Source organism: Pteronotus mesoamericanus, unplaced genomic scaffold (assembly GCF_021234165.1).
Source record: "Pteronotus mesoamericanus isolate MK-2021 breed Mesoamerican mustached bat unplaced genomic scaffold, CSHL_Meso_final scaffold_125, whole genome shotgun sequence".
Taxonomy (NCBI): domain Eukaryota; kingdom Metazoa; phylum Chordata; class Mammalia; order Chiroptera; family Mormoopidae; genus Pteronotus; species Pteronotus mesoamericanus.
The window spans coordinates 3,913,565-3,940,801 of NW_026555304.1; the positions used below are offsets into that span (position 1 = coordinate 3,913,565).

Below are 27,237 nucleotides of genomic sequence, written 5' to 3' on the forward strand. Positions count from 1 at the left end.
GGTGGAAGACATTTTTGGGAAAATTCTTTTTTCCCCCAAATACCTAGCTCATTGGAGCTACAAGCTCAGATTACTTTTATATTAAAAAAAAATGCTTTTAATTTTAAAAGGTTAAAGGAAAAGGAGTTAAAGCCCCTGAGGACACCCTATTGGCAATGGAACTTTTTGTGGACTTGGTGTATTATGAGAGGTTTTTAGGATGAAAATCTCATTTTTCGATTGAGTGGAAGTAAAAATGAAGAATATTAAGGAAAACAAGAGGCATTTACAATTCTACAGGTATTATCTAATTTGAGGGGAACACTCCAATAACCACCTCCCCAACCAGGGCCCATGGATACTGTGTCAGGTGAATGTGGACATTGAGTAAGGCTCCCTGAGGCAGGCAATGACTCAGTTAAACCTGGCAGGAAGAAGAGACCACCAGAGCAGACCCTAACCATCCCCTTGAAATCTCTGGCAGCATATAGAAGCCCATTTTACAGAGCAGAACACCGAGGCCCAGGGTTTTCAGACTCCTCCCCCTGCACCAGCCTCCCTAGTTCCTTACCCCATATTGTGTGCTCCTGGCAGCAAACCTAGATGGGAGAGCTAGTAATGGGGTAGGGGCTGGACCCCCAAATGCAGAGAGGACAAGGCTTCTGTGCTGGGTTCTCCTTGCCTCCCTGCCAGCTGTCCACATATTGTCTCCTCCAAGGAAGCCGTATGTTCTCTCCAATTTGTGGACATGGCAAAAGGATTAAGGTCACAGAACAGCTCTGTTGGGGCAGGGCATCAGGGAGGGCTCTGTGGAGGAGATGGCTGAGGCCTTAGGCCAAGAAGGCACCAGCCTGGCATTGCCCAGGCACTGCTCCCAATCTGGGCTGAGGCATGGGGAGTCTGAGTAGCTGGGAGAGCCAGGAGTAGGTGGCAGAGTGCCCAAGTCCAAATGCTGACAGGTACTGCACGGCCCAGCAACTCCATCTTTAATCATGTTGTGGTCTCTCTCACCTCAGGAGGGTGGAGAAACTTCTCTGTCCCTCAGATGAGAACACCAAGGCCCAGGCACAGGGAGGCCTGTCAGAGCCACAGTCCTTCTCATGGATGAAGGGAGCAGCAGTAGGGCAAGGGATGGCCACGGTGGTCTGTTGTCTGTGATGGGCCAAGTGCCTTCCCTTCCCTTGCCTCAGTTTCTCTCCCTGTGTATAGTCAGCATTGCTGGCACTCTCCAGAAGTGTGCTATTCCAACAGGCCTTGGAAAAGGTGGACAAGGCACCCTAATCAAGGTTCAAATCAGCCAAGATTCCACCTCCAGGACCACCCCAGTGCCTCCTGCTGCTTCTGAAAATAGCTTTGGTGGCAAGTGGGTGTTCTGAGGTGTGACGAAGTATATGGTTTCCTGTAGCATGTGAAAGAAATCTTGAGTCACCCCCAGCTCCCTAACAGTTCAAAAGGATACTGGCACCACATGCTTGGACACCCAGAACATGTGACCAAGCCACAGATGGCTTAGAAAACATGCTACCCCCATACTTGACACTCTCTGTTATGGACTGAGTTATGTCCTGCCCCACAAAAGTCAAGTGCTTAAATCTTAATGCCCAGGACCTCAGAACATGCCCTCTTTTGGGAATAGATAACAATCAAGTTAAAATGAGGTTATTATGTGGCCCTAATCAAACAGAACTATGTGCAAGGGACAAAACAGCTATGTGAAGACAGCAGTGATGCGTCCACAAGTCCAGGAGCTACTGGAAGCTGGAGAAAAGCCCAGAAGAGACCCTTCGTGGTGTGTTTGGAGTCTGCGAAGACTTGCTCACACCTTGATCTCAGACTTCTGGGCTCCAGAACCCCAAAACAATACAATTCTGTAGTCCTTGGGCACCTGGTCTGTGGTACCTTGTTACAGCAGCCCCAGGAAACATACCCACCTTAAATGGCCAGGCTATAGTTCAGCATTTGGGGCTCCTGGAGGCCTGGGCCAGAATGTGGCAGAGTGGGCAGTCGGCAGGCAGCTCCTACCAGCTCTATCCTGCAACTCAAGGGCCACTCTGATCTTCCCTTCTAGCCCTGTCCCCTGCTGACAGGCAGGCAGATGCCCTCAGCACAGCAATGTGCTCAGGGGGTCAGACCCATAAAGTCACAAGGCCCTGGAGATGGGCTCGGGGCCATTGGCAGGGAATTCTGGGGTCCCAGGTTCCCAAGTATGATCTCGGGGTGGGTGCTTAAGGGGTCGCTGTGGGCCCTGCAAATTCATTTGGCTCTCCGAAGTGACAGATGGGACACATGTGCTTTGTTTCACATCAAGGAAATTGAAGAAAGTCATCAGGTGTGGTCCATAGCCTGAAGTGGGAATGAGATATTACAGGGTAAAACCAACCCTGACTCAGCAAAGGGAAGTACCCTTCACCTGTCATATTGAACCTCAGCTTCTACTGGGGTTCTTCTGAAAGTGGGGGGCGGGGTGGTTGGAGGCAGGAGAGTGTTGACCTGCTGGGACACTGCTCTGTGGTCCCTGGAGAACACTAACTTCTTACTATCACAGGCCAGGCCTTCCAGAGCCAGTCCTGTCCAAATGGCCACCTTCCCAGACTTCTTGTGCCAGCCACACTAGTCTGTCCCTCAAATTTTCACAAGTGTTCAGACCTCAGGACCTTTGCACCTGCTGTTCTCGCTGCAAGGCCTGTCTACCCCAGCTCTGTCTGTTAGGTCACCTGTGCTCAAAAGCCGCCCTGAGCCCTGCATCACTCCAGCTCAGGTGTCTGTGGTCTGAGACCACCTCAGTGGTGTCCTGGGCAGGGTTCTGCACCTGGGCTGGGTGGGGACAGAAGACAAGGCAGGTTTCTGCAGACGGATCAGAGCAGGATTGAGGAAGCCGGGAGAGGACGGGTCGGTGGGTGTGTGCGTGGGGGACCTGGGCTAGATCCGGAGGGTGTGAACCCTGCCCCCACCACCCCAGGGTCCCTCAGTGAAGACCTATAATACCTGCACCCATTACGGATGGTCTGGCCAACAGTGGCAAATGGGGTCCACCTGACACTTGGCCTGGGGGGACCCAGCTGGTCGGAGAGGCGGGGCAGAGGTCACCACCTGCGCAAACCCTGGAGTGAGACTTCCTGCTTCGCTGGCGCCGTCCCCTAGGGCTTTTGGGCTCCCGCGGGGCTGGCCCAGCCTCCAGCTTAAGAGGTGCAGGGGGTGGGACTCTGGGAGGGCGTGCCCGGGATGCCCCGCCCCTCCGGCCAATGTAGGGGCAGTCTGGCAGAGAGCCGCGGGGCGCGCAGGGATGAGTCTGGTGGCCGCGACCCTCAGCGGCCGGGCGAGGCCTGGGGGCCACTCGGAGGACTCCACAACCGCCCCCGGGAACAGTACAGGTGAAGGCCAAGAACCCGGGACGCGAATCGGACCCTGTGACCTTTTACTAGACGGGGGGTACAGCACAGCCGAGAAGGCGGGGGTTGGCGCACAGCCTGGGAGACGGCGCACAGCTGAGGGTAGGGAAGGTGGAAGTGGAGCGGCGGGGTGCTTTGACTAGGGGGTTGCACTGCTGGGAGGTAGGGAACGCACAACTGGGCTGGTGGGGCGCACAGCCCCGGCCGGGAAACGCACAACTGCGGGACCAGGATGAGGCGGCGCTGGGGGTGGCTCGCAGGACGAGATCAGCCCGAGGGCGAACCTCCCCTACCCTCTCCGTCCAGCGGGCGGCCCAGGCGACACAAGGCAGGCGGCGAGAGGCCTGAAATCAGGCGGAGGCAACAGCCTCCTGTCTACCCAGGTGCGCGGCCTTTCCCTGTTGGGGCCGCGGGTTCCATGGGTGCCCCCGCCGCGGCGCTGGAGGAAGTCGGCGGACGTGGGGAAATCGCCATTGCATCGCTTTGAGAGGAGGTGCTCTGGTTCCTTGGCTAGCTTCCCTGCCCCACTTCACTAGTAGGGTAATAGCCTAGAAAGAGGAGTGACAGCCTGAGGTCCCACGGACGCCAGGCGTAGGTTGAGGCTCCGGGGTCTCCGGAGGGAGGGGCGGGGCTGGCTATTTTTACTTTGTGTTTGATTTCAGGAATAATCTGAAGAGGGTTCACCTTCGAGCCCTGGTTCTGATGTAGGAAACATCTGAAGTTCCAAGTTCCAATGCCGGTTTTGTTCCATGAATGCACCTAAAATATAACCGTTTTAGAAACAGAATCAAACCTGGACCACGTGCCCTAAATGTCCTGGAGGCTCACTTTAGTGGACATTTAAGCAGGAGGGTCTCAGGGCACCAAGTGCAGGATTGGGCTCTCTGCACAGGTGGAAACTGGCCCAGGTCACATCCCCGAGGTTACAGCCAATCCTGCTTAAAACGATGACACCAGCTAGCAAGGAGGCATTGGGGGGTCAGTTCCCTCTCAAATGTAGAAACGGAGGCCCAGGGAATTAAGTCATACAAGTGGGAGCTAAGACCTGCCCCAGCCTGGTGGGGTTGGCTTATTTTGTTTGACTGCTTGACACCCTATGGCAGCTTGATGCTCAGATCTGAGCTGGGTGGTTTGCCCCCCTGTGTAAGACAGTGCGTATACTTGAATGTTGGGGAGGTGAATATGGACCAAAGGTGGAGGGACTTGCCCAAGGTCAGCCAAGGACAGGGGGAGGGACCCTCACATGTTTGCATACAAAAGGCTGTTCGAAAATGACTCTTGGGGGAAAGAGGATCTCAAAGTCTAGTCCCTGCCCTCTGGCATGCCAGCCTCACTGCAGCCCTGCTGATCTGCTGCAGCTCAGCACCTTGCCAGACGAGAGACCTGGGGTCCCACCCATGAGCCCTTCCCTGAAGTTTGAGGTTGGAGCTCCCCCCACCCCTACTTTTACCTGGGGAGCATCTCTGCTTCTTTGCTTCACTTTCCAGGTGTGTTAGGTGGTGGGCACTGTCTCCCTGCCCCCAGGCTCTTGGACAGGCCAGGTAGAGTCATCACTTTGGCCATGGTTGCTTTGCTCTGGGGTAACACCATCCTTTGGACTCCACCACTTCCCTACCCTGTGGACCCAGTCTCTTGGGCTGTGAAATGGACATCCACCTCTCCCTGTGGGGCTGTGAAGGGATGGAGTCTTTTGGAGTCGGTTTGGCAATCTGAAACACAGCCATGGGCTGTGTGTTTTTTCTGCAGTTTGTAAAATGGGTACATTACTCTGCTGTTCCTGAAAGTCCAGCTGGATGGATGAGGTATCCTGGAGTCTGTGTCCTTCCCTCATCCCCCATTGCAAGGCTGGAGGGGAGGCTGGCTCAGAGCAGAGTTGCAAATGTTTGTTGAAAGACTGACCAGGAGGATCTTGGTGCCCAGGTCATTTAGGAGACCACCCTCTCACTGGCCACAGACTTCTGGCCCTACTCCCAGGGCAGCTCCAGCGCTCCCTGATCTGGGAGGTTGCCCAGGAACATGGCCCAGTGGGAGGAGAAATGCAGGGTTCCAGTGGCCAGGAATGACCCCTGCACACCCTGTACACTGGAAGGACCGTGGAGAAAAGGCCAAGAGAAGGGGCAGTAGAAGGACTGCCAGATGGTGAGGGCACACTGTGGGCATCCTCTTCGCTTCACTCTCACAGCCCTGCCACACAGCTGGCCTGGGCCCATTTCACATGAGGGTACACTGAGGCCCAGAGGGAGCAGTGGGAATCCAGATAAAGCATGTGGGCCCCCGAGGCTGGCTCTGGCCTCCCATCAGGGTATAGGCAAATTTGCTGGAAGGAGGCAGCTTCCGGAGCCTCAGTGCTATCCCCTGAGAAGTTTGGGGGCACACTCTTCCTGGTTTGGAACTAGCCTGCTTCCATTCTTGGGAACCCTGGACTTTGGCTGTGAACCCCATACCCATCTTCCGTGGGGGGAGAAGACAGGCTCAGAGAAGGCAAGTGTCTTGCCTAAGAATACCCGACCAGGGCTGTGGGCCTCCTGCATGTGGCTGTCCCCACTACACGGGTCTTGTCATACTTTCAACTGCCTGAGAAAGTCCTCCTGAGGATTCTCTTTCCATTTGGGGAAACTGAGATTCAGAAAGAGGAAGTGACTTGCTGGTTTCACAGGGACCAGGCTAGGCACCAAGCCCTGGGTGAGCTGGCCAGGGGCCTGCCTCTCCCCCGTCATGGCCAGTGTAAAATATAATTTATTTACCTGGTCCCCAGATGGTGAGGTCAAGGTTTGGGGACTGCATGGGCTCCAAGAGAGAGGACAGGAGGTTCAGACCTGTGGTCCAGGTTTCCAGAAAAAGATTAACAAACAAGATTTGTTCTCACCCCCACTGGCCAGGCTGGCTGGGGAAGGCTGGGGCTGGGAGCAAGAAGGGTAGAATGGAGGGACGGGGCTGGGGAGTGAGGTTGGTCATCGGGCATGCCAGGGCTGCCCTGATGGGCAGGTCTGCCCCCTTCACTGTTCAGTGAGCCCATAGGGTCATTTTTGTTTTGTCTCTTGTTTACATCAAGTATATTCCCTTTGTTTTTTCTGTCTCTTCTCATTTAAGATTTATTTTCACATAGTAAAAAAGAGGGGTCATCAAGGGTGCCAAGGAAAAGTACAGCCAAGGGTGTCCTGGTGTGTGGGGCTGCAAGTAGGTGGCCCGGTGCCAGACAGGGTGAGACTGGGGGATAGGGGAGCTAGGAGGGGTGTCCTGCGGCAGCTGGGTATCAACAAAGGTTTTCCAATAGGGGAGGGAGGAGGTGGGATTTGCTTCTTAGGCACCAAGTGTAGGGAGGGGTTGTTAGGGGTGTCTGGGTGTCCAGGGATCCCTAGGCTGTGGGAGGCAGTGAGGGTTGTGGGTTTTCACTGAGGGATGAGCTGAGGTCCTCAGGCTGGGGGTGTAGGCAGCAAGGGGACTGGGACTCCAGGCTGGGGAGGGTGGCAGTGAGAGGTGTCCCAAGATCTCGAGGGAGCTGTAATAGATGTGACTGAAGCTCCCTAGGCCCCGGCACTAAGCCACCTCCTCGCGCATCCTGGCATGGATCATGCCATGTAGAAAGGTATGGTGGGTGTTCTGTCAGGTAAATCCAAGGCCTTGGGCAGGTCTGTGGGCCTGAATTTCTTACGTGGAAAATGTGCTTAGCCCAGGGGAGTTGTTGCTGGCCTTCCAGGCCCAGGTAGGGGATGCAGGAAGTCCCATCAGAGCCGGATGGGCAGGGAGCAGGTAGAGGTCTCCTGGGTGCTATGGCCTTAAGCCCCTTCTTGAGGAGCATTCCTGATCTCCTGGCACTGCTCTAAGGTCTCTATGGGGTTGTCTCACCCCTCCTGTGACCCTGAGGGAGCAAGCCACCCCATTTTTCAGATGGGGGAATCGAGTCTGAGCAAGATGAAGGGTCAGGCCCTCACCTGAGGGTCGAGGTGAGACTGGTAGCCAGGATGCGGTTGAGCCAGGGTTAGATCCTGTGTGGTGGAGGGCTAGGGGCTAGGGGGCGTTCTGAGCAGACCCACTATAATGGGGTATAGCTCTGGTCTCCCAGGTGGGAGAAGATTCTAGGAGGTAACACCACAGGGTGGCCCTGAGCAAGGGCACTTCTCTCCCTCCATCCTTCCTTACAAAGGTCATTCCCTCAGACCTTCCATTTTCCTTTTTCTGGGAAGACTGGTTCAAACAACATACTGCTCACACTTCTACTAGGAGCAGGGGCCTCCTGCCTCTGGTGGAAGTGCAGAAAAAGGAGAGGGGGGATGGGATCACATTGGAAACACCCCCCTCCCCCACCTCCAGCACTTCTAAGAGACTATCTCCAGTTCCCAAAGGGGCAGTCTTGGGGTGGCCTCCAAGAGGGAGGACAGGTTCAAGGCATCTTGGGGAGGGTTAGTTCTGTCCTTTCCGATGAGTGACCTCCATGGGTGGTGAAACTATCTGCAGCGCCATCTCAGTGCAGCCTAGGATATGGCTATTGACGGCCAGTCCTCTCCCTACTGTCTTGCATACTCCAGGCACTCTTTCTAAGATGACAGTGGGGGCATCCTCACTGGGCTGGGGCTGCACATCATCGTGGTCAGCCCCCATCCCACCCCGTCTACTGTAGCACTTACAGGTGGGCCGCGGGCCCAGAGCTGTGTAGTGGTGCGGGCCACCAGGCAGACATACCTGGGTTTCTGGAGCCTCTGCTCCCATATGGGAATTCGGTAGAAGAACACCCCCTTTAGGGCCATCAATTCAAGTGGCACAGGCTTAGCAGACATTGGAGGGGTCTGGGCTGGGCTGTGGCAGGGAGCAGGACAGCTACCACTTCGGACCTGGTAGGTGTGGGTATACCAAGTAGTCAGTGGCTGGGCTTTCTCCAACATTTTTGTAATCACGTCCCCCGAACCCCAGCTCAGTCCTGCCTTTAACATGTCACTAGGCCTACTTCACCACATCTCTTCCAAACTCTTTGTTCATCCCCCAAGGCTTCTTACTTTTTTGAAGAAATGCTAATTGTATCTTTAAAAGATAAACATGAATTCATGCCTTCTTCCTTTCATTCACCAGGCACTGGTGTAGCTCCTGGGCAGACAACCACAAGCGCCCCCCAGAACTCTCACCCTTGCTGACCACTTCCCCCATGGGGCCTCCCCTCCCTGAGAGCCATATAGGACTGGGAAGAAAGAAAGAAAGGTGCTTACAGCAAAAAAAACATAAACAAAAAAAACCCTTCAACAAAACAAAAAGGCAGCCCACTGAATGAGAAAATGTATTTGCAAATGATACATTCGATAAGGGGTCAATATTGAAAATATATCATACATCTCAATAACAACAAAAAAATAAACAATCTGAAAAATGGGCAGAGGAACTGAATAGGCACTTCTCCAAAGAGAATATATAGATGGCCAATAGAAAGATGAAAAGATGTTTAACATCACTAATTATCAGAGAAATGTAAGTCAAGCCACAATGAGATATCATCTCACACCAGTCAGAATGGCTATCAGCAATAAATCAACAAACAAGTATAAGTGAGGGTGTGGAGAAAGGGGAACCCTTATGCATTGTTGGTGGTAAGGTAAATTTGTGCAGCCACTATGGAAAACAGTATGGATGTTCCTCAAAAAACTAAAGATTGATATATGACCCAGTGATTCCATTCTGGGTGTTTATCCAAAGAAAACGAAAACACTAATTTGAAAAGATATATGTACCCCTATGTTCATTGCAGCATTATTTACAACATCTAAGAAATGGAAGAAAACCTAAACCTATGTCTGTCAATAGATGAATGGATAAAGATGTGAAACCTATGTACAATGGAATATTTCCTAGCAATAAAAAAATGATATCTTGCCATTTGCAACAACATGGATGGATCTAGAGGGTATTATGCTAAGTGAAATAAGTCAGAGAAAGGCAAATAGCATATGATTTCACTTATATGTAGAATCTAAAAACAAAACAAAAACAGACCCATAGAAACAAACCAAAGGGATGGTTACCAGAAGTGAGGGAGTGGGAGGATGGATGAAAAAGGGAAGGGGAATATAGTCTATAATATTGTGGTAAGTTTGCACAGTGACAGATAATTATTAGAATTAGTGGGGTGATCATGTGTAAGGTATAAGAATGTCAAATCACTATATTGTATATCTGAAACTAATATGACCAATATAAAATTGTATAAAAAATGTACACTAAAAAAAAAAAAAAAGATGCTTAGCTACGGAAAAATGGAGAAGTCACAGCTCTAAATTGAGGACTGGGAAGTGGTGTCTTCCTGGCAATCCTGGGGAAGGGGCCACGTGGCCAGCCTGTGGCTACCCTGCTTTGCCTACCCCGTTCCAAACCCATGGCCACCTTCCTAGCCAGAAGGACTACTCATGTCCAAGTCCACAGATCCTGGAAGAGAAAGGAGGTTCTTCTTGGTGTAGTACTAATCATATCTCTCATCTATTAGATCATCCATCCGTACTTTCATTCATTCGTTCACGCATTCATGCACTCCTGCTTTGGCCCCCATGGAGACATGGTGGTTAATTAAGAGCCCAGACATTGGGCTCAGAGTTGGCATCCCACTGCACAATGGAACACTGGGTGACCCCCAGGCCAGTGAGGGTATCGTGAGGTTCCTGGAAATGTCAAGATCAGGGCACAGGATTCCTCCTCAGCCTGCCTGCCTGGGGCTCCCAGCTCAGCCCCTTGCTGTAGGGTAAGAGAGCCTCTCAGACTCTCCATACCCTCCACCCCAGGGCTGTGTACTCCTCCCCTGCACCCTCACCGGTGTGGTGGGCTGTGTGTCTTTTTAATCTTGACCAAGCTAAGAGGCCAAAAACAGTATTTTAGGTTTCAGTTTTGCATTTCCTTGCCATATATATTGTCCCTGAGTTTTTCTAACAACTTTATGGAGGTATAGATCACATGTCATATGATTCAACCATTTAAATTGTACATTTAATGTGTACAACTCAATGGCTTTTAGTACATTCATCGATATGTGCAACCATCACCACCATCAATTTTAAGATACTGTCATCACCCCAGAAAGAAGACTCACACCCCTTAACACAGTCACTCCCCATTCTCCTACCCCTCAGCAACTACTAAGCTACTTTCTGTCTCTGTGGATTTGCCTTTTCTGGTCATTTTATATAAGTGGGATCATACAATATGTGGTCTTTTGTGACTGGCTTCATGCACTGAGAATGCTGTTTTGAAGTTTCCTCTACATTGTAGTGTGTGTCAGGGCTTCATATTTTTATACTGCCAAATAACATTCCATTGTTTGGATAGAACATATTTTATTTATTCATCAGTAGATGGACATTTGGGTTATTTCTACTTCTTGGCTGCTATGAATAATGTAGCTGTGAACATTTGTATACAAGTTTATGTGTGGACATGTGTTTTCATTTCTTTTGCTTTTATTTCTAGGAAGGGTGTTGCTGCCTCCTGTGGTAATTGCTCATGTAACTGTTGGAGAAATGGTCCGAGCAGCTGCCCGGGCTTACATTCCCACCCCCTGCAGCATGTGACAGCTCCAGTTTCTGCGCATCCTTGGTACATCTGCCCTTTTTGTGTAAAACCAGCTCGGTGGAGATGGCAGAGGGCTCCCTTTGGATTTGGTTTGCATTTCTCTGAAGCTGATGATCTTGAGCATCTTTTTATGTGCATATTGGTGGCCATAAGTAAACCTTTAGAGAAGTGTCTATTCAGCAACTTTGGACATTTTTTAATTGGGTTATCTGTGCTTTTATAATTCAGTTGTAATAATTTATACATTCTAGGTACAAGTCCCTTATATGATTTGCAAATATTTTCTTTCACTCTGTAAACCTTTTCACTTTTTAAAAAATAAGTTTTTTTTTAAATTTATTCATTTGAAAGGGGGGAGAGAGAGAGAGGTTTGTTTTTCCAGCTATTTATGCATTCATTGGTTGATTGTTGCATGTGCCCTGGCCCAGGATTGAACCCACAAACTTGGTATATCGAGAGGAGGCGCTAACCAACTGAGCTACCTGGCTTCCTTTTCACTTTCTTGATCACGTCCTTTTAGACACAAATGTTTTTAACTTTAATGAAGCCCAGTTTATTTTTTGTTGTTTGTCTATTGTTATCATATCTAAGAAACCATTGCCTAATCCAAGGTTGACAGGAAGACTTATCCCTATGCTTTTTTCCTAAAAGTTTTAAAAGTTTTAGCTTTTATATTTATGTCTTTGATTCACTTACAGTTAACTTATGTATATGATGTGAGGAGAGATCCAACTTTATTCTTTTGATTGTGAGTATCATCCCAGCACAATTGTTGGAAGCTGATTCCCTGCCCATTGAATTGTCTTGGCACATTTGTCAAAGATTGAGTGACTATAAGTGAAGTCTATTCCATTGGCCTATATGTCTGTCTCTATGCCAGGACCACTCTGTTTGGATCCCCGTAGCTTGGTGGTAAGATTTGAAATTGGTAAGTGTGAGTCCTCCAACTTTGTTCTTCTTTTTCAAGATGGTTGTTTTGGCTTTCCTAGGTCTTTTGAATCTCCTTATGAGTTTTAGGAGCAGTGGTCAGTTTCTGGAAAGGTGGCAGCTGGACTCTGTACATCAGCAGAATCAGATTATTGCCCTCTTAACAATGTTAAGTCTTCTGACCCATGAGCATGCAGCATTTTCCCATTTATTTGTTGATAGAAATTTATTTAATTTCTATCAACAATATTTTGTAGTTTTTGTAGTTTTCAAAGTTTAAATTTTGAACTTCTTTTGTTAAATTTATTTCTAAAAAATAAAAGTAATGTCTTTTTCTTGATGCTCTTGTAAATGGAATTGTTTCCTTAATTTCCCTTACAATTTGTTCCTTGCCACTGTATTGAAATACCATGGGTTTTCATGTGTTGGTCTTATATCTTGCAACCTTGCTGGACTTGTTTATTAGTTCCCATAGATTTTTAGCAGATTCCTGGGGATTTTCTGGACACAAGCCCATGTTATCTAATAGAAAAGTTTTGCTTCTTTCTTGCTGATTTGGGTGCTGTTTATTTAATTTTCTTAATTTTCCTGCACCCTGGTTTTGGAGCTATTTGTCTTTTTTATGCTAACTTAACCTCTTTTCTCTTGTGAATTTTGTCTTATTAATATGTAAGTGCTGTTTATATGGGACGGACACTCCCTGTTACAAATTCCCACACATCTGTAGTAGGCTGGAGTATCCCCCAAATCTACCCCTTGTTCTGTTGTTATTGTAGGTATCTTGAGTGCTACATCCACTACCAGCTGCTCCCTCTCTATCTTGGGTATTGGGCATGTCAGCCACTTCTCTGAGCTTGGTTTTCTCATGTTAAAATGGGAATAATGATGATTTCTTTCCTGCTGTCATCTGGATGGTTCTGAGTGCCGCACAAGGTCAGGAATGTGGGTGCAGACTTGCGTTGCCACAGCAGCATTGACACTGACTGAGCATCTGCAGACGAAGGCATACTGGGACGTGCAGCTTCCATGACAGAACAGGCCAGCACAGCTCCACCCCTACCACCTTCCCACTGGCCACTCTTGGTGTGTCATCCGGACTTGCCGTGCCTTACTGTCCCCATCTGTAAGGTGGCGATTGCTCCCTTCCTCTTAGGGCTGCAACCCAGCAAACACACACTAAGCACCCAATGTTGTTTGTGCTTATCCAGAAGTGTGACCTCTCCCCTACAACTGCACAAACCGCAAGAACCCACCAGGCTCACATTCTGGCTGGTGAGGTCCCCCAGGTTCCTAGTGGGGCAGAGGTAGGAGTGGACTAATGCAGCTTGGCCAAGCACAGCCAAGGCTGGCCTTCTTTGTTACCACCCGCAGTGAGGGTGTTGAGCAGCCTTGGCCTCCCAAATAGCAGAATACATGGCCAAAGATGAAGCCTGGCTTTGCAGCTGCCTTGTTAGTACCCTCACTGTAAGTGGGGCAGGGCTGCATGGCCAGCCCAGGGGTAGCTTCGCTTCCCTGGGCCTTGGGGCTGGTTGTGGGCCAATGTCTGAAGCACCAGTGTGGGATGTGTGAGTGCACATATGTGGCCCTTCAGAGTGACAGCTGCTGCTCTGGGCAGTCCTGGGTGTGCTCTGTCCTGACAGCTGTGTGATACAGGGTGCTGTGTGTTCCACAATGGAGCCCTCCATGGCTGCTTCCAGGTGGATGTGGAATTTAGGGGACACTCCAGCCCAATACAAATGTCTTGAGTATACATATATTTGGAAGGTAGGTTTGCTGGAGGTTGATTGTGGATTAAGAAAGAGTCCAGGTAAGTTCCAAAATTTGGGACCAAAGCAGGTAAAGGATGGAGAGTTGGTAACTAACATCAAAGTTAAAATGGGGGAAGCCATGAGGGAAGTCAGTTGACAGAGGAAGAGATTGGCTGGGTCATGGTGGACCGAGTGGGCAGCGGGACATCCATGCCTGGCATGCGGGGGGCGGTCCTGGCTGGAGCATCACAAGGAGGACAGGTAAAGTGTTGTCTCCAGTCAGCATGGAATATTGGGGCCTTCAGCCTGGATCAGTTGGCCTCTGTTCCTCTGCCCTCTCCACACATTGTTCTGGCCTTGGCCACTGTGCAGAGGATGTTGTCCCTGGGCCCCTGCAAGGTACCTCCAGGTCAGTGTGTCTGCCGGCACAGGCTGGACAACCAGCACATTCAGGTCTCTCTGTTCTCCAAGATGAACCACCCTGCCTTCGTGCACTAGTAGTACACATCAGTGCTTAAGATAAGAACATTCCAGAAAAGCAGAAGGAAGAGCCTCTTGCACTTGGGCCAAGGAGGCATGAACATCCATAGCAGCTTCCTTCTGCATACCCCAACACAGGAAACAGCTCATAAGCCCAGCAGCAAGGAACAAGAGCAAACAGAGCATGTGCAGCATGGCACCTCCCACGGTGTGCAGGGGAAACCAGGCAGAAAGGGCATGTGCTGTGTGTGTGCACATGTCTGTGGGTGTGTATATTAAGAAGGTAGGCCAGAGCACCCTTGGCTTGTTCTGAATCTCTGCTCTGTAACATGAGCTGTGTGACCTCAGGACCCTGTGCCTCAGTTTGCTCACCTGTGAAGTAGGGAGCATGATGGTTCTCCCTTGGAAGGTGCTGTGCAGATCAATGAGGTAATATATGTAAAGCAAGTGGAACAGTGTCCAGCTCACAGTAAGTTCCACATAAGTGCCAGCTGTTATCATTGTTTTTATTTTATAAAACATGAGTATGATTGCCACTTCTTGCAGAGTGCCTCTCTGTTCTTCGGTAAGGAAGGTGTAAAATTTTAGGATGCCCTTGATGGCATTCATTGTCAGTGTGTACCTCAATTTACTATACCAAATCCCAACAGTTGGAGATGTAGGTGGTTTCCACTTATTACTCTTCAGAGGTGAACATCCTGGTGTAGAAATCCTGGCAGCACATTAACAACTATTTGCTTTGGCTAAGTCCTCAAATGCATATATAACATGAGGATCTTAATACATTTACCAAACTTCATCTAGAAGGTTTGGATCTGCACCTATCAGCAAAGTTCCAGAGAAGTTGCCCCCAGGCACTTGCTAACTTTGCACTTGGCCTTTTTTTTTAATTTTGCCAAATTGAGGAGTAAAAGATTAGCATTCATTTGAATTAGTGTTTCTTCAGTTATCATGTGGGCAAGCTATTTTCCATGTGTGTTGGCCAATTATCTCATTTGTGAAATGCTTGCCCACACATCAGTCTGTTCTTTACTATTTGGATGTTCATCTTTTACTGATGTATAAGATCTCTTTATAAACTAAGGGTATTGAACCTTTGTCCTGTATCTCCAAATGCCTTTTCCCATTGTTTGCATCTGAGTTTATGTTTGTTTTCAATTATTAAGGAGTAACAAAATTTTCTGCTTTTTACTTTTTATGCAATCACTCCTGTCAATCTCTCTCTCCCTCCTTTTTATATCTTGATTCTGCCTTTGGAGCTATGCTTGTGTTAACAAATTCAAGGGGTTCGCTGCTTAGGGTGCTCTACTAAGGGTGCTCTACTTAAGAACTATGTTACCAAACAAAAAAAATGGGGGTTTGATTGCCTATCACCACAAAAGCCAAACTCAGTTGGGTGCTGATTCAAAAGGAAAAAGGTTTTCCTTTGGCTGGTATGGCTCAGTGGACTGAGTGCTGGCCTGTGAACCAACGAGTTGCTGGTTTGATTCCTAGTCAGGGTACATGCCTGGGTTATGGGCCAGGTCTCCAGTTAGGGGCATGTGAGAGGCAACCACACATTGATGTTTCTCTCCTTGTCTTTCTCCCTCCTTTCCCCTCTCTCTAAAAATAAATAAATAAAATATTTTTTTTTTTTTAAGTAGTACTAGAGGGGAAAAAAAGGAAAAAGGTTTTATTTGGATGCTGTGCCATCTTGGAGAATGGGGGACTCCATGTCTCAAAGTTCATTTCCTCTGCAGATGAACCCAGACAAAACCCTGCCATCCTCAGCAACACCAGAACAAAAGGCAGTGCCCAGAATTCACGCTCCATTTTAAAGTACTGTCCTTTGGAGCCTCAGGTAGCTGCTAAGTGGTCATCCAGGTAGCTTAGCTTGTTCCCAGCTGCTGTCTGGCTTCAGGCTCCCCTCCTGGAGGCTGCATGTGGAGCTGACGTGGCCACGACTATGTGGCTGCTAGGGCCACAAGGTCATGTGCTTCTGGATGGGAGAGCCTGCAAATGTACCAGCGAATGCTTGACCAGGTCAGAGAGAGAAATAGAGACTCCCTCCTAGAGACGATAGGCCACGTGACTGCTAAGGTCACATGGCCCATGGAGAGGCCAGACCAGTGCTCTGTCCAAGTGCAGGTCTAGAGTAGCGACTGGCGAGCAAGAGCAGAGCTGGTCCCAGGCAGCAAGCAATGAGAGTTCTCTCTTCTCCTGGGGGCAATATCTGTTTCTGTTGTGGGACAAGCCATGTGCTTTTTCAGAAGGACCAATTAATTTCCTAAACCTTCCTGTGCTTCGGGTGGGTCCACCTCCCAACCACTCCCTTCTTTCCCCAGGCTACACTGACAGACCTCTTTGGTTCAGCACCAACCCCTTCTGCCATTCTGACTTCTCTGGGGCATGTGCCTGCCTTCCCCTGGTCCCATCCCCACTCTGGTACCAGAAGGGCAAGGACAAGGGCTTTTCTCCTTATCCATTACTTTTCCTACCTTTCTGAGGGCTGGGGCCCTATCCATTCATCCCTTTAGCCCTAAGTGCTGGGCCCCATCCATACATCTTTACAGGTTTCAGTGTGCTCACTGTAAGAACCTCCCCCTATCACCTATCCCCCTATCGGCCCTGGCTGGTGGGGGAGACTCCTGACTCTGCCACCTCCATGGCTGCCCTACCTGGCTTCCTTACCCTTTGGGGCCTCAGGCCATGTTGCAGCAGCTGTGGAGGCTTAGCCATTTCCAGGCAAATGCTCTGCTGCAGCCTAACTCAACCCCTGAGGGTACAGTCTTGGCCACCTGTAACAACAAGATGTGGTTTTCTTGTTGCAATGTAGTTTTTACTTGGAGCAAGTAAAAGAGCCCAGATTCACTTCCAGAACTCTGTTTCTCCAAAGGGAGGCTTAGCCATTGCTTACATAAACTACTTAGTTAATTACATGTTGATGTTTTTCTTTGCAGTTGGCTACCCTTATCTGGTTGGGTTCCTGTCAAGGTCATTCTGTTTGCAGCTAGTCTGCAAAATATTGTACATTTTAACATTTATAGCTAGAATAGCATTTAGTAAGAAACTCCCAGACCTTGAGACCCTTATCCTAACACTGGGATACTCCTTGTATATTTGCTTTTATTGTCTCCTGATGAATGCTTCTTGGTTTTTCTTTTTTTTCCTGTGTGCCAAGCTTTGCACATACATTTTATTTTTAATTTTTTCCTAGACATATAAAACCTACCTTTTGATTTGTAGGTTTGTGTTACATTTTTCTTTTTTTAAGAACCCTTGATTGAGTGCCAGCCTGCGAACCAAAGAACCCTCTACTCAGAATTCTGTTGGGAATTTTTTTTTTGTACATCAGTTTGTCTTTAAAAAACATTCATCCATGCTGCAACTCGCCTCCCCTTTGGCCACCATGAGCTTCGTCTCTGGATCTATAGGTCGGTTTCTGTTCTTTGCTTGTTTGTGTTGTGTTTTAGATTCCATATATAAGTGAAATCATATGGTATTTGTCTTTCTCTACCTGACATATCACTAAGCATAATCCCTTCTGGGTCCATCAGGGTTGTTGCAAGTGGCAAGATATTACTGTCTTTATTGCTGAGTAATATTCTAGCATGTTTCTTTTTGCAACATTGTGGTCCTCAGAATATTGAGAGTTCAGTTAATGTAGCAATTGTCTCTGCATTTGTTCCCAGACCACTGGCTCTGTGGCTGCTACTCCTGGTCTGGGTGGCTGGTTTACTTCTGGAGTATCACACAGCCATTGGGAACCCATGTTGGGGCTCCTACCAAGCTCCTGTCCTCCAGGGTGGGGTCCTCATGCTGTCTCATCTTCTCTCTCTAGGTATGTGTACCCAAATACAGCCACCCCAGAGGGGTACCCTCCAAGTCCTTCGTGGTGATGGCGCATCTGTGGGGACTGTCATCATATTCTACTGCCCCTCAGGACACCAGATGGTGGGGTCGGGCCTGCTTACCTGTATCTGGAAGGGGAGCATCGCTGAATGGTCTTCAGGGACCCCTGTGTGCAAATGTGAGACCTGCTCCCTGGAAACACCTCCAGATCAGCTGTTGTCCTGGGTGGGAGGGAGCCTGATGCTGTCACATGGACAGCATGGTGTCCACAGAGAAGGTGCAGTGGGTGCCAGGTCCCAGCTGGGCCTCTGTGTAGGGTCCTGCTCATGGTGCTGGTGGCCGTTGATGGCTCCATGTCCATTGTCTGGATCCAGGTCCTAGCAGCTGCTCCAAATCCTAGGTCTGTCACCAACTTGGCCTGTCACTTCTAAGAGGTTACTTGTGCTGTCTGAGCTAGCACTTACCTGTTCTCTAAGCATGCACATAGCAAACCTTAAGAGGATATCCCATATGCCAAGAATTCTAGAACTGGGTTCACCGAGGGCCAGGATGTGTCAGGCCCAGGGGCCTCAGTCTGGAGGAGGAGACAGTTTTTCATTTGTTTGTTGTACAGGGTATTAAAGGATAATACCCAGCACAGCATTTTTCAAAGGGAGGTCATATGTATTATGTAATAAAAAAATGCTCAGTAGTCAAAACAGTTTAGAAAAAGCCACATTAATAGGCTGCAGGACTTTTCAGTGCTTTTAAATGCTCATGTGCTGGGTGAGTCTCTGAGAAAGAGGGGCTCTATTAGGATTAGATTCCTAGAGATACAAAACCCAAGAAAGCAGAAGTTAACCAAAATAACAGGTGCTGTGGGAGCTTTCCTTTGCCCATAGCCCTCAGATTGGGTAGTCCTAGGCCCACATATTACCCCACAGTGGAGACCCAGGCCCTTTCCATGGCTATGACGGGTGTGACTTCAGCTCTGTGATCCAGGTGATGTTAACTGTGTTCCAGGAATAGTTACTGAGTTAGGAACAGGGCAAAGAAAGCTCTTAGAAGTTGTCTCACACCCCTTCCCCATGTAAACCACAGTCCAGAACATGGCCATGTGACCACATGCATCTGCAAAGGAGGCTGGAAGATGTAGTCTTCAGTCTAAATGGCCAGTGTCCAGCTTCCAGCTAGTGTCAGGAGCTGGGGATACGAACGGTGTCTGCTACAGGGGAGAGTAGCGGGCGTTGCTTAAATTAGGATCCTGGGTCTTGCTTTCCCAGAATATCCTTTAGAACCTAATAGAACTAGTTCTGAGCCCATAGCCTAGGTCACATGGCTGATATGGAACGAAGGCCTTTGACCCCAAAGATGGGCACATTTCTTGATTTTTGCCTTCTTGAGGTGGTCCCTGAAGGGTTTTGCCAGCTTGGGGCATTGTGAAAACAGCGGGGCCCAGGCTGCAGTGTGTGTGTGAGAGTCAGAGGGTCTCACTGAACTCCCTGTCAGAGCTTTTCGCAGTGTGCTACTGTGAACTCTTACACACCCCCCAAAACACTGCTCAAACACCTCCTTATTGTGAGGCAGTCTTCCCTGATAGCACTACTCATATGACAGTTTGCACAGACCTTAGCCATAGCAGCCAACGCCTCCCTGCCTCCCCTGCAGAATGGGGTTCACTGAGGGTGGGCTGAGCAACCACTGCTGGGCCTGGGTGAGCCATGCCCAGGAGCTGGTCTTGTCTCTCATAGCTGTGACACCCCACGAGACGGTTGGCTTCAGGGTGGCCGTGATCGCCTCCATCATCAGCTGTGCCATCATCCTGCTCATGTCCATGGCCTTCCTTACCTGCTGCCTCTTGAAGTGTGTGAAGAGGACCAAGCAGCAGCACCTTGACAGGTACGGTGACCCCAGGATCCTGGCAGGAGGTGGGCCTACAGCCTTGAGCCCTAACTACTCCCTGGAGCCAGGAGCTGGCTTGGCACTGCCCAAGACGTGCTGGCACCCAAGGCCATTCTGGGCCTCCTAAGGGTATCCAGGGATGTGAGGAGTGGGGTCACCCTACCAACAGCTGCTCTCACAGCCCACACTGGCCTCAGATGAGGTCAGTCAGGATCTCCGCACTGCAGTTGGGGCTTGGCATTCTGGTCATTGAGCGCACGGTCATGGAGGGCATGTGGGCTGCAAATACGGTGATTGTATCATCCTGCAGTACAGTCTGCCTGCACACAGTGTGTGCTCCGCTGTGTTGGATGTGCAGGGCTGATGGGTTGTGGTTATCTACAGCCAGCAGGTGGAGTCTGGCCCACAGCCAGCTGCTTTTGTACTGTAAATTGTTTTGGGGGGGTATTTTTTTAATCGTGGTAAAATGTTTATAACATGAAAGTTACCATTTTAACTACCTTTAAGAGTAGAATTTAAGGGCATTAGTTCCATCCACAGTATTGTGCCACCATTGACACAGTCCATCTCCAGAACTTCCCGTGGCCTGCCTTTGAAAGTAGTTCTGGCTCCTGATCGTTGGTGACTGCTCCCATCTTCCAGTGGCAGAGCTGAGGAGTGGAGATGGAGCCATCAAATTCTCACGGTGTGGCTTGCAGAGGCTCAGGGGTGGCAGCCTGGATACTTGTATACATCAATGTCTTCCTGCATCTTTCCACAGAGCTGCCCCACTGTGGCTCCAGCTGAGAGGCGAAGACTTGGAAACGGTGCAGGCCACCTACCTGGGACTCAGGGGCTTGAATAGCAACAACAGTGGCCTCTTTGAGTCTAGGAGCCAGCCTGGCCAGGCGCATGACAACCACAGCTTTACCATGTGTGCATGGGCCTGGGTGTTTGGGGCACGGGATTGAGGGAGGCCTTGGCTTGGTCAGGACAGGGCTAAAGACCAGGACCCTGGGGGTACTGGCTGCCCCCACATTCTGATCAGGCTCACTTGGGCTTCAAATCCTGGCCCAAAAACAGGCGGATGATCCTGCTAGCACCCAGTCCTGACCTTGCACCCTAACACGCAGAACCACGTCCACCCCATGTCTTAATCTTGAGAATTCAAACCTGAAGAAAAGGTGAAGTTTCTGAACATGAGTGTTCTCTTCATCTAGACCCAGCAGGGCTCCACGGTGTGCGCATAGACTCACTCTGTCCTCCTACCTCTCTTTTTCTCCCTTTTAACACACATACACAGAGGATTTTTTTCTTATGCATCCATTGCTGACTCAAGAAGTCTAATCCTGGCTGAATGTGGGCTGTGATATTGTATATCTCCCTATGTAGTCTCCTGCTTTTGAGTACATACTCTCTCACCCAGGATCCCATGTGGCACTGGCAGCCAGATCTCTAGACTCCTTAAATTGGGACAGGCTTTCTGTCTTGGTGGCCATTGGTCCCCTACAGAGGCCATGTCCTAGGGCATCTGTCACTGGTGCTTGGGCTTTGTTTCTTTCACAGGTGCTGTGGGTGGCGCTGGTGAAGGGCAGACTGTTCCCCATGGGCATGTATACTAGGGTGTTTTAGCGAAGGCAAGTCCATGTCAGGTGATGAAGAAGGGATTCTGCAAAGAATCACTCTGCTGCCCCCAGACCTTTGACTTGGGCCTCAGCATCCAGGGATGATCTTGCTGGAATCAGTTTTTCCCATAGGGCTTACAAAATAATTATTTTAATTCTGTTGTTATTCTGTCATTTTTTTCCTACACAAAATGAGGATGAGTTCTGTTTTGTCTAACCTTTCCTTTTTATTTTGTTGTTTTTGTATCACTTTGAACTCATGGTATTCTTTTCTAAAACTTTATTTTGGGAAAATTTCACAAACACAAAAGCAGAGAATAGTGTCACGGGTCTCCTGTCCCCACCTGCCATCCTCAGCAGCCTCTACCCCCACATCGTCTGGACACAATTCCCTGTGGGCTCCAAACCTCCCTAGTGGGAGCCCAACATGCTGGCTGCTACCTACTTGTTCCCCTTTCAATCCTTTCTCCCACAAGACATCTCAGCCCATCTAGTGCTTTCTCTGCCCAGGCCTGGGTGGCTACCCCTCCATGGAGTTGAGTGGAGGGCAGCATTCAGAAATTGGGCCTGCATCACAGAGGCATGTGGCCTGTCCCTACAGGAACCTTACCAGTGAGCCAGGTGCTCGTTCCAGCCTTGGTTTCTTCACTTGTACAGTGAGCATCTTGGCAGTGCTCACCCCCCTGCCCCATTGAAGTGATTAGAGCAAGGTTAGGGCTTAGTGAGTGCCAGCCACTGTTGTTAATTCTGCTCTTAACCCTGCTGCGCAGATGAGGAAACAGACACAGGAGGTGGCGACCTGTTTGGGCTTGGCGCGGGCCTGTCTGGTCCCATATCAGCCTGTGACACTCTGGGCGTGCCCTGTGGGAGGAACTGGTCCCAACTCCCTCTCTTGAGTGTCAGACACTAGGCCTGCCTCGCGGTGGCTGTGGCAGGCACAGTGCCTCATGGTCTTTCCACATGCTGTGACAGGTTAACACATTGCTCTAGTGGTCAGAGAGCTTCAAAGTTTTGCTCAATGTACTCCCGTGTTTGTGAGACCCTCCCTGACTATGCCCTGGTTTTAATAAATGTTGGTGATTAGAGCTACTTTTCTTGACATTTTGAGGTAATCCTAGGAACAGACTGTTTAGACCAGAGAGTCTCATTTTTATTACCAAATTCATTCTTCAGAGACCCAGCACAAGTGAGAGGCGACATTTTCACAGCTGCACATCACGGAGTGTTAATACTGTGTTCCTACTCGTTGACTTAGCAGTTGTCACTAACACAGGTAGTTTTCATCAGCATTTCATTGCATTTTGATTAACAGTGAAGAAGAGCATTTTCTCCAGACCTTTGCTTACCAGTTGCATTCCTGGTTTTAGTCATTTTCTGTTTGCTTTGCCGAATAGCCTGCTGGTGTTTGTACACTGTGTGGAAATGAGCCTTATTCGAGAGTTGGCTGCAGGTACTTTCCTTTTCATTTCAGTCATGTTGACGTAGTCCTGCTCTTGCCTTTCCTTTTCATACAGTCATATTTCCTTCCAGATAGCCCCAGCCCCCCATACCCAGTGGCAGCCCCTTCCCAGTATAGACCTGTGTCAGATGGTCCTATGTTTCATTTGGGAAGCATGTCAGTGGAATAGGGGAAAGAGTTGCTGTCTCTCCTAGTAATTGGAGTCCAGGGCAAGACCACGCAGCTGCTGCAGGGCCTTCATTAGCTGCAGTGAGGCTTTGGATCTCCCAGGGGGAGTGCAGGGGGCCTGGGTCAGCATCACAGACACCTACTATTAAACCTGGGGTGTTTGTTCTCTTTCCCTCTGATGGCCAGCACAGAGCTGTGTAGGAAACTGTGTGAACACCTTCACTGAGGGCAACTTGGGGGCCACTCAAGAGTCAGCTCTAGTCAGCAGCTCAAGGCGGAAAGTAGGAGGTAAGGCTAAGGGAGCATTGGAGGCAGAGCCCCACCCCTGAGCTTCCCCACACGTCCCCCAGGCCCCAGCTCTGAGCCCAGCTCAATGGGTACCGAGGAAAGGTAACTGCTGCCTAGGGCTGCACAGCTTGATGGAGGAGGCAAGGTCCCCCAGGCCCCTGGGGCCTCTGGCTCCCAGGCAGGGACACTCTGACTGCAGCCCAGGGATCTCTGGATGTGCCATCCTAGGTAAGTTCCTCTGTTCTACCAGTTGGTAAAATTGTCATCAGCAAGGCAAGGTTTTCCCCTTGACCTTGCTTTTATTTCATAAATACTTCCCAGGACTCAAACTATGCTGGGTGCTGTTCTTTCAGATATTCCCTGTTCTAATCTTAGGGGTAAGCACTTTTCTTATCCAATTTCAAGAAACTTGTCCAGAATCACACACAGCTACAAACATGATGCTATGTTTGAACTCAGGCTGTCTGACTCCAAAGTCCACAGACTTGCTCACTAAGCTGTCTTTCCTCATCACCAATTCATTAATTGATTCATTCAGTTATCCATCAAACCAACAAATACCTCTTTCCTACTCTTAATTCCTACTGCTTCTATAGCTTTTCTGAGAGTTAGGTGGGGATGGGAACAGAGATTCAGGAAGGCTTCTTGGAGGAGGTAATGCCTGAAGGGAACAGATTGGGAGAGCCTGAATTTCAGGGAAGGAGGGAGACAGCATCTTAAGGGGAGGGAGCAGCCCTGCAGAGGGCTTGAAGTAGAGTAGCCAGGTTGCTCTCAGGGAGCAGAGGCCAGTGTAAAGGGGAGGCAGGGTGAGCCAGGTGACAGTCAGGCCAAGGTCTGATCAGCCTGGTGAATGGGTTGGTTTGCGGGTTAGGGGGTCAGGGAGCCTCAGGGAACTGAAGATGTAGAAGGGAGGTGATCCGGCCCCTAGACCATCAGAGGACAGCCTGGCAGGAGCCAAAGTGTCTCCCTGGATGGTCCTGGTCCAGGGAGACAGCCCAGCCTCTGTGATTTTCGCACACTATAAATATGCTCCCTTCCTTGACACAGCCCTGGGAACCACCCCACTCCCAACCCTTGAAACAGCTCTTGCCTCTGGAGGCAAGGTCCCCAAGACCTGGGCCTCTTGATGGCTTGCTCCTCTCAGACAGCTGAGGGGCCTGAGGCTCAGAGCAAGACACTGATGGAGGGGCCTCCTCAGGCTCGGGGGCCTGGGTGCCAGGCAGGGGGCCACGCTTGGGGTTAAATGGGATCCTGGCTCTTCCTGCAGCTCATACCTCTTCTCCCTGCAGAGACCTTGGTGAGAACACCAGAGAGCTGGCTGGTGTGGCCTGCAGCATGGACAAGGACCACTGGACCCCCAGCAGCCTTGCCTGCTCACCCCGCACCCACGTGATGGTGCGCACACTCAACCCAGGACAGACCCTGCCTGCCACAGGCCCACCGCTGGAATGCCCAGACGGGCAATGGTCTATGTCCCAGAATGGCCAGGCCTACCCATCAGCTGGCCCCCCTACACCTTGACACACGTCCAACTAGAGATTGGTCAGTGAAATAAGCTTCTGGGTTTAGGAATTCCTCAGGACACATTCCTGACTCCGAAGGCCAGGAGTGGTCCTGTTGTGGGGAGCTCAGCTGTAGCAGCTTTTATAGATAGTATTGCTTGAAACCACCACTGAGGTTAACAGGACCAACTGCAGCCCTGCTCCAGCCAGGGACCTTTAAAGAGACTGGGGACATTTTAAGCACATCTGATTTTGCATAGAAAAAGGAAGAGGACAGTCAAATTCTCAACATTCTCAGCAATCACAGAGATGATTCGTCCTCCGCAGGGCCAGCTGCCTGTACACAGGAACCCAGCTGAGTGCTCCATCCATTAACTAGAAATTTGTGGTGAAGGGTGTGAAATAAAGAATTCTCATCCTGAAAATTGCAAAGGTAAAAATCACGGGTTCATTTTTAGTCCCTGCATCACAGAACCTCAAGCATAGTAGTCTAAAACTACAGTCACTACAGTCCCTTTGCTATTCCCACTAGGGCCTCTGGGCAGCCAGAGATCAGGAGGGCCAGTCTCAAGGGGACCTCTCTCAGGAGCCCTTCCCATGGTGGCTGCGGTCAGCTGGAGGCTAGCTTTGGGTCACATGAAGGCAGGATGGCTGGCCTATATTTGGGGGTTGCTGTAGGCTGTCAGAGACTTCACAGAGTGGTGGCACCTTGAATGACCTGGGCCGCCTCATACAGGGTAGCTGGTTTTCACAGTGAAGAGTCCCAAGGGCAAACCTTGACTTTCAGGGCCCAGGGAGTCATGCGGGGCCACTGCAGATCAACATGGGAGGTAGTTCGGCCCCATTTTTGGGTGGAGGGAATACCAGACACGAGCTGGCACCTGTAGAGCCATCATAGTCCCCTAATCTGTCACTGTCAAAGCAGCTAGGTAAAGGCAGATAAAAAGATGCCACATTTTTTTTTTTGCCACCCAGCCCTGTTCCCAATGGGGATAGTTGGTAGGAGCCCTGAGGTGGCATTCAATGCACACCCACCTTCTTTGAATGGCCCCAGCCTCCATATCTCTCTCACCAGCAGAGCCCACATCTGTCCCAAGCCAGTTAAAATCTGATCTCCAGCCTTGTGCAATTTGCAGTGTGACCTGTCTGGCCATTGAAGATACTCACTAAGATTTGTCCCTGATCTTCCCTATTTCCTGCCTGGATGTTCACTGACTAGAGCTTACTTTCAGAATGACTCTCAACAGGCCACTGCCTGGTGGGCCCTGCAGCCATTTTGGGGCTATGAAGCAGGCAGTCTGCCAAAGAGGAGCAGGCAGTCCTGGAGGAGCTTGCACTGCCCCCTGAAGCCACATTCATCATGTTTTGCATTATTCACAGACATATTCTGGTACAGGCCACACAAAGCAGTAATGTGCTGTAATACATTACAAAGCCCCCAGTGAGGGTTGCTGGATGTTCCCACATTTTCAGGTGTTACACTTGGTGCTGATGTTCATTCTGCTGTGGGGTGTTGTTGTGGGTGGGTTCCAGAGTGGGATCCTGAGGCCAAAGAGTGGATATGGTGTTCACTTAGGTCTGTGGTGATTTTTACTCGGGCTCCTGGGGAGACAGACCCAGCAGGGACTCCAGGTGGGCAAGCTCAGACCCTGCCCTAAACTAGAGAGAGCAGTGTTCCTGATGTCCCTGGCAGACTTGGCTCTCCCACCTTGTCCCAGAGTGACCCTGCTTCCTGAGCTTGTCAAAAGTGTCAAGCATGGGTGTCATAACTGTCATAAATTGCTTGGCTCCTTATAGGGCTCAGCAACTCGGCCAAAGGTCAGCACTGATAAGAAAAAGCTCTGAGTTGCTGTCGTCCTCAGTACTCAGTGTGAGCAAGCCTTTCCAGGCCCTCCATGCCCCAGCCCTCGTTGAGAGGGAGGTGGTGGGAATCTAGGGGGCAAGAGGCCTGCTGTGAGTGCTTGAGGATCACTCCAAGGGGAGGCCAGTGTTTTGTCCCCAAGTGCTTGACCCTGAGCTACTAGATCAGAAGACAGGAAGACGGGTGAAGTGGCAAAAGGAGGTGGTCCCCTTCCACTTCAAATTCCATGAGCTGAGAGTTACAGAGATAGATATCCAGATGGTCACAAGGGGGCTGCAGGGGCAGGGGGGCAGAAGGGAGGGAAAGGATGTGGAGAGGGTGCAGCCTGGATGCAGAGCAATTGCCCAAGAGAGCTGAGGGTCAAGAGACCTCATCAGTGCAGCATACGCTGACTGTGCCGTGGCCTGGGGGTCTCAGCTGGATTCAGAGATGTCCCCACCAAGGAGCAGAGAGAGAGCTGTGTCTTCCCACAGACATGTCAGAGCAGAGTGGCTTCACCCAGCCACAAATGAGAAGGGGGGGCATGCCACCAAATTCCCCCTAAAACCAATTTCAGCTTGTACTGGGAGGAGAGAGGAACC

General features: G+C 50.0%; 1 protein-coding gene across 4 annotated transcripts; it reads left to right on the top strand.

The window, feature by feature from the left end:
- The first annotated feature begins 3,233 nt into the window (after positions 1 to 3,233).
- Positions 3,234 to 25,077, top strand: SUSD3 (sushi domain containing 3). Of its 4 annotated transcripts, none has more exons than XM_054587947.1 (5): positions 3,234 to 3,350; positions 17,883 to 18,071; positions 19,624 to 19,771; positions 20,535 to 20,687; positions 24,583 to 25,077. In XM_054587947.1, the coding sequence occupies exons 1-5, from the start codon at positions 3,263 to 3,265 to the stop codon at positions 24,812 to 24,814; spliced, it is 810 nt and encodes a 269-aa protein (XP_054443922.1). In that variant the 5' UTR covers positions 3,234 to 3,262; the 3' UTR covers positions 24,815 to 25,077. The 4 variants fall into 4 exon arrangements, with proteins under 4 accessions (XP_054443922.1, XP_054443925.1, XP_054443924.1 ...); XM_054587950.1 differs by lacking the exon at positions 24,583 to 25,077 and adding an exon at positions 21,320 to 21,892; XM_054587948.1 differs by having other exon boundaries at positions 3,257 to 3,350; positions 17,985 to 18,071.
- Positions 25,078 to 27,237: the final 2,160 nt, after the last annotated feature.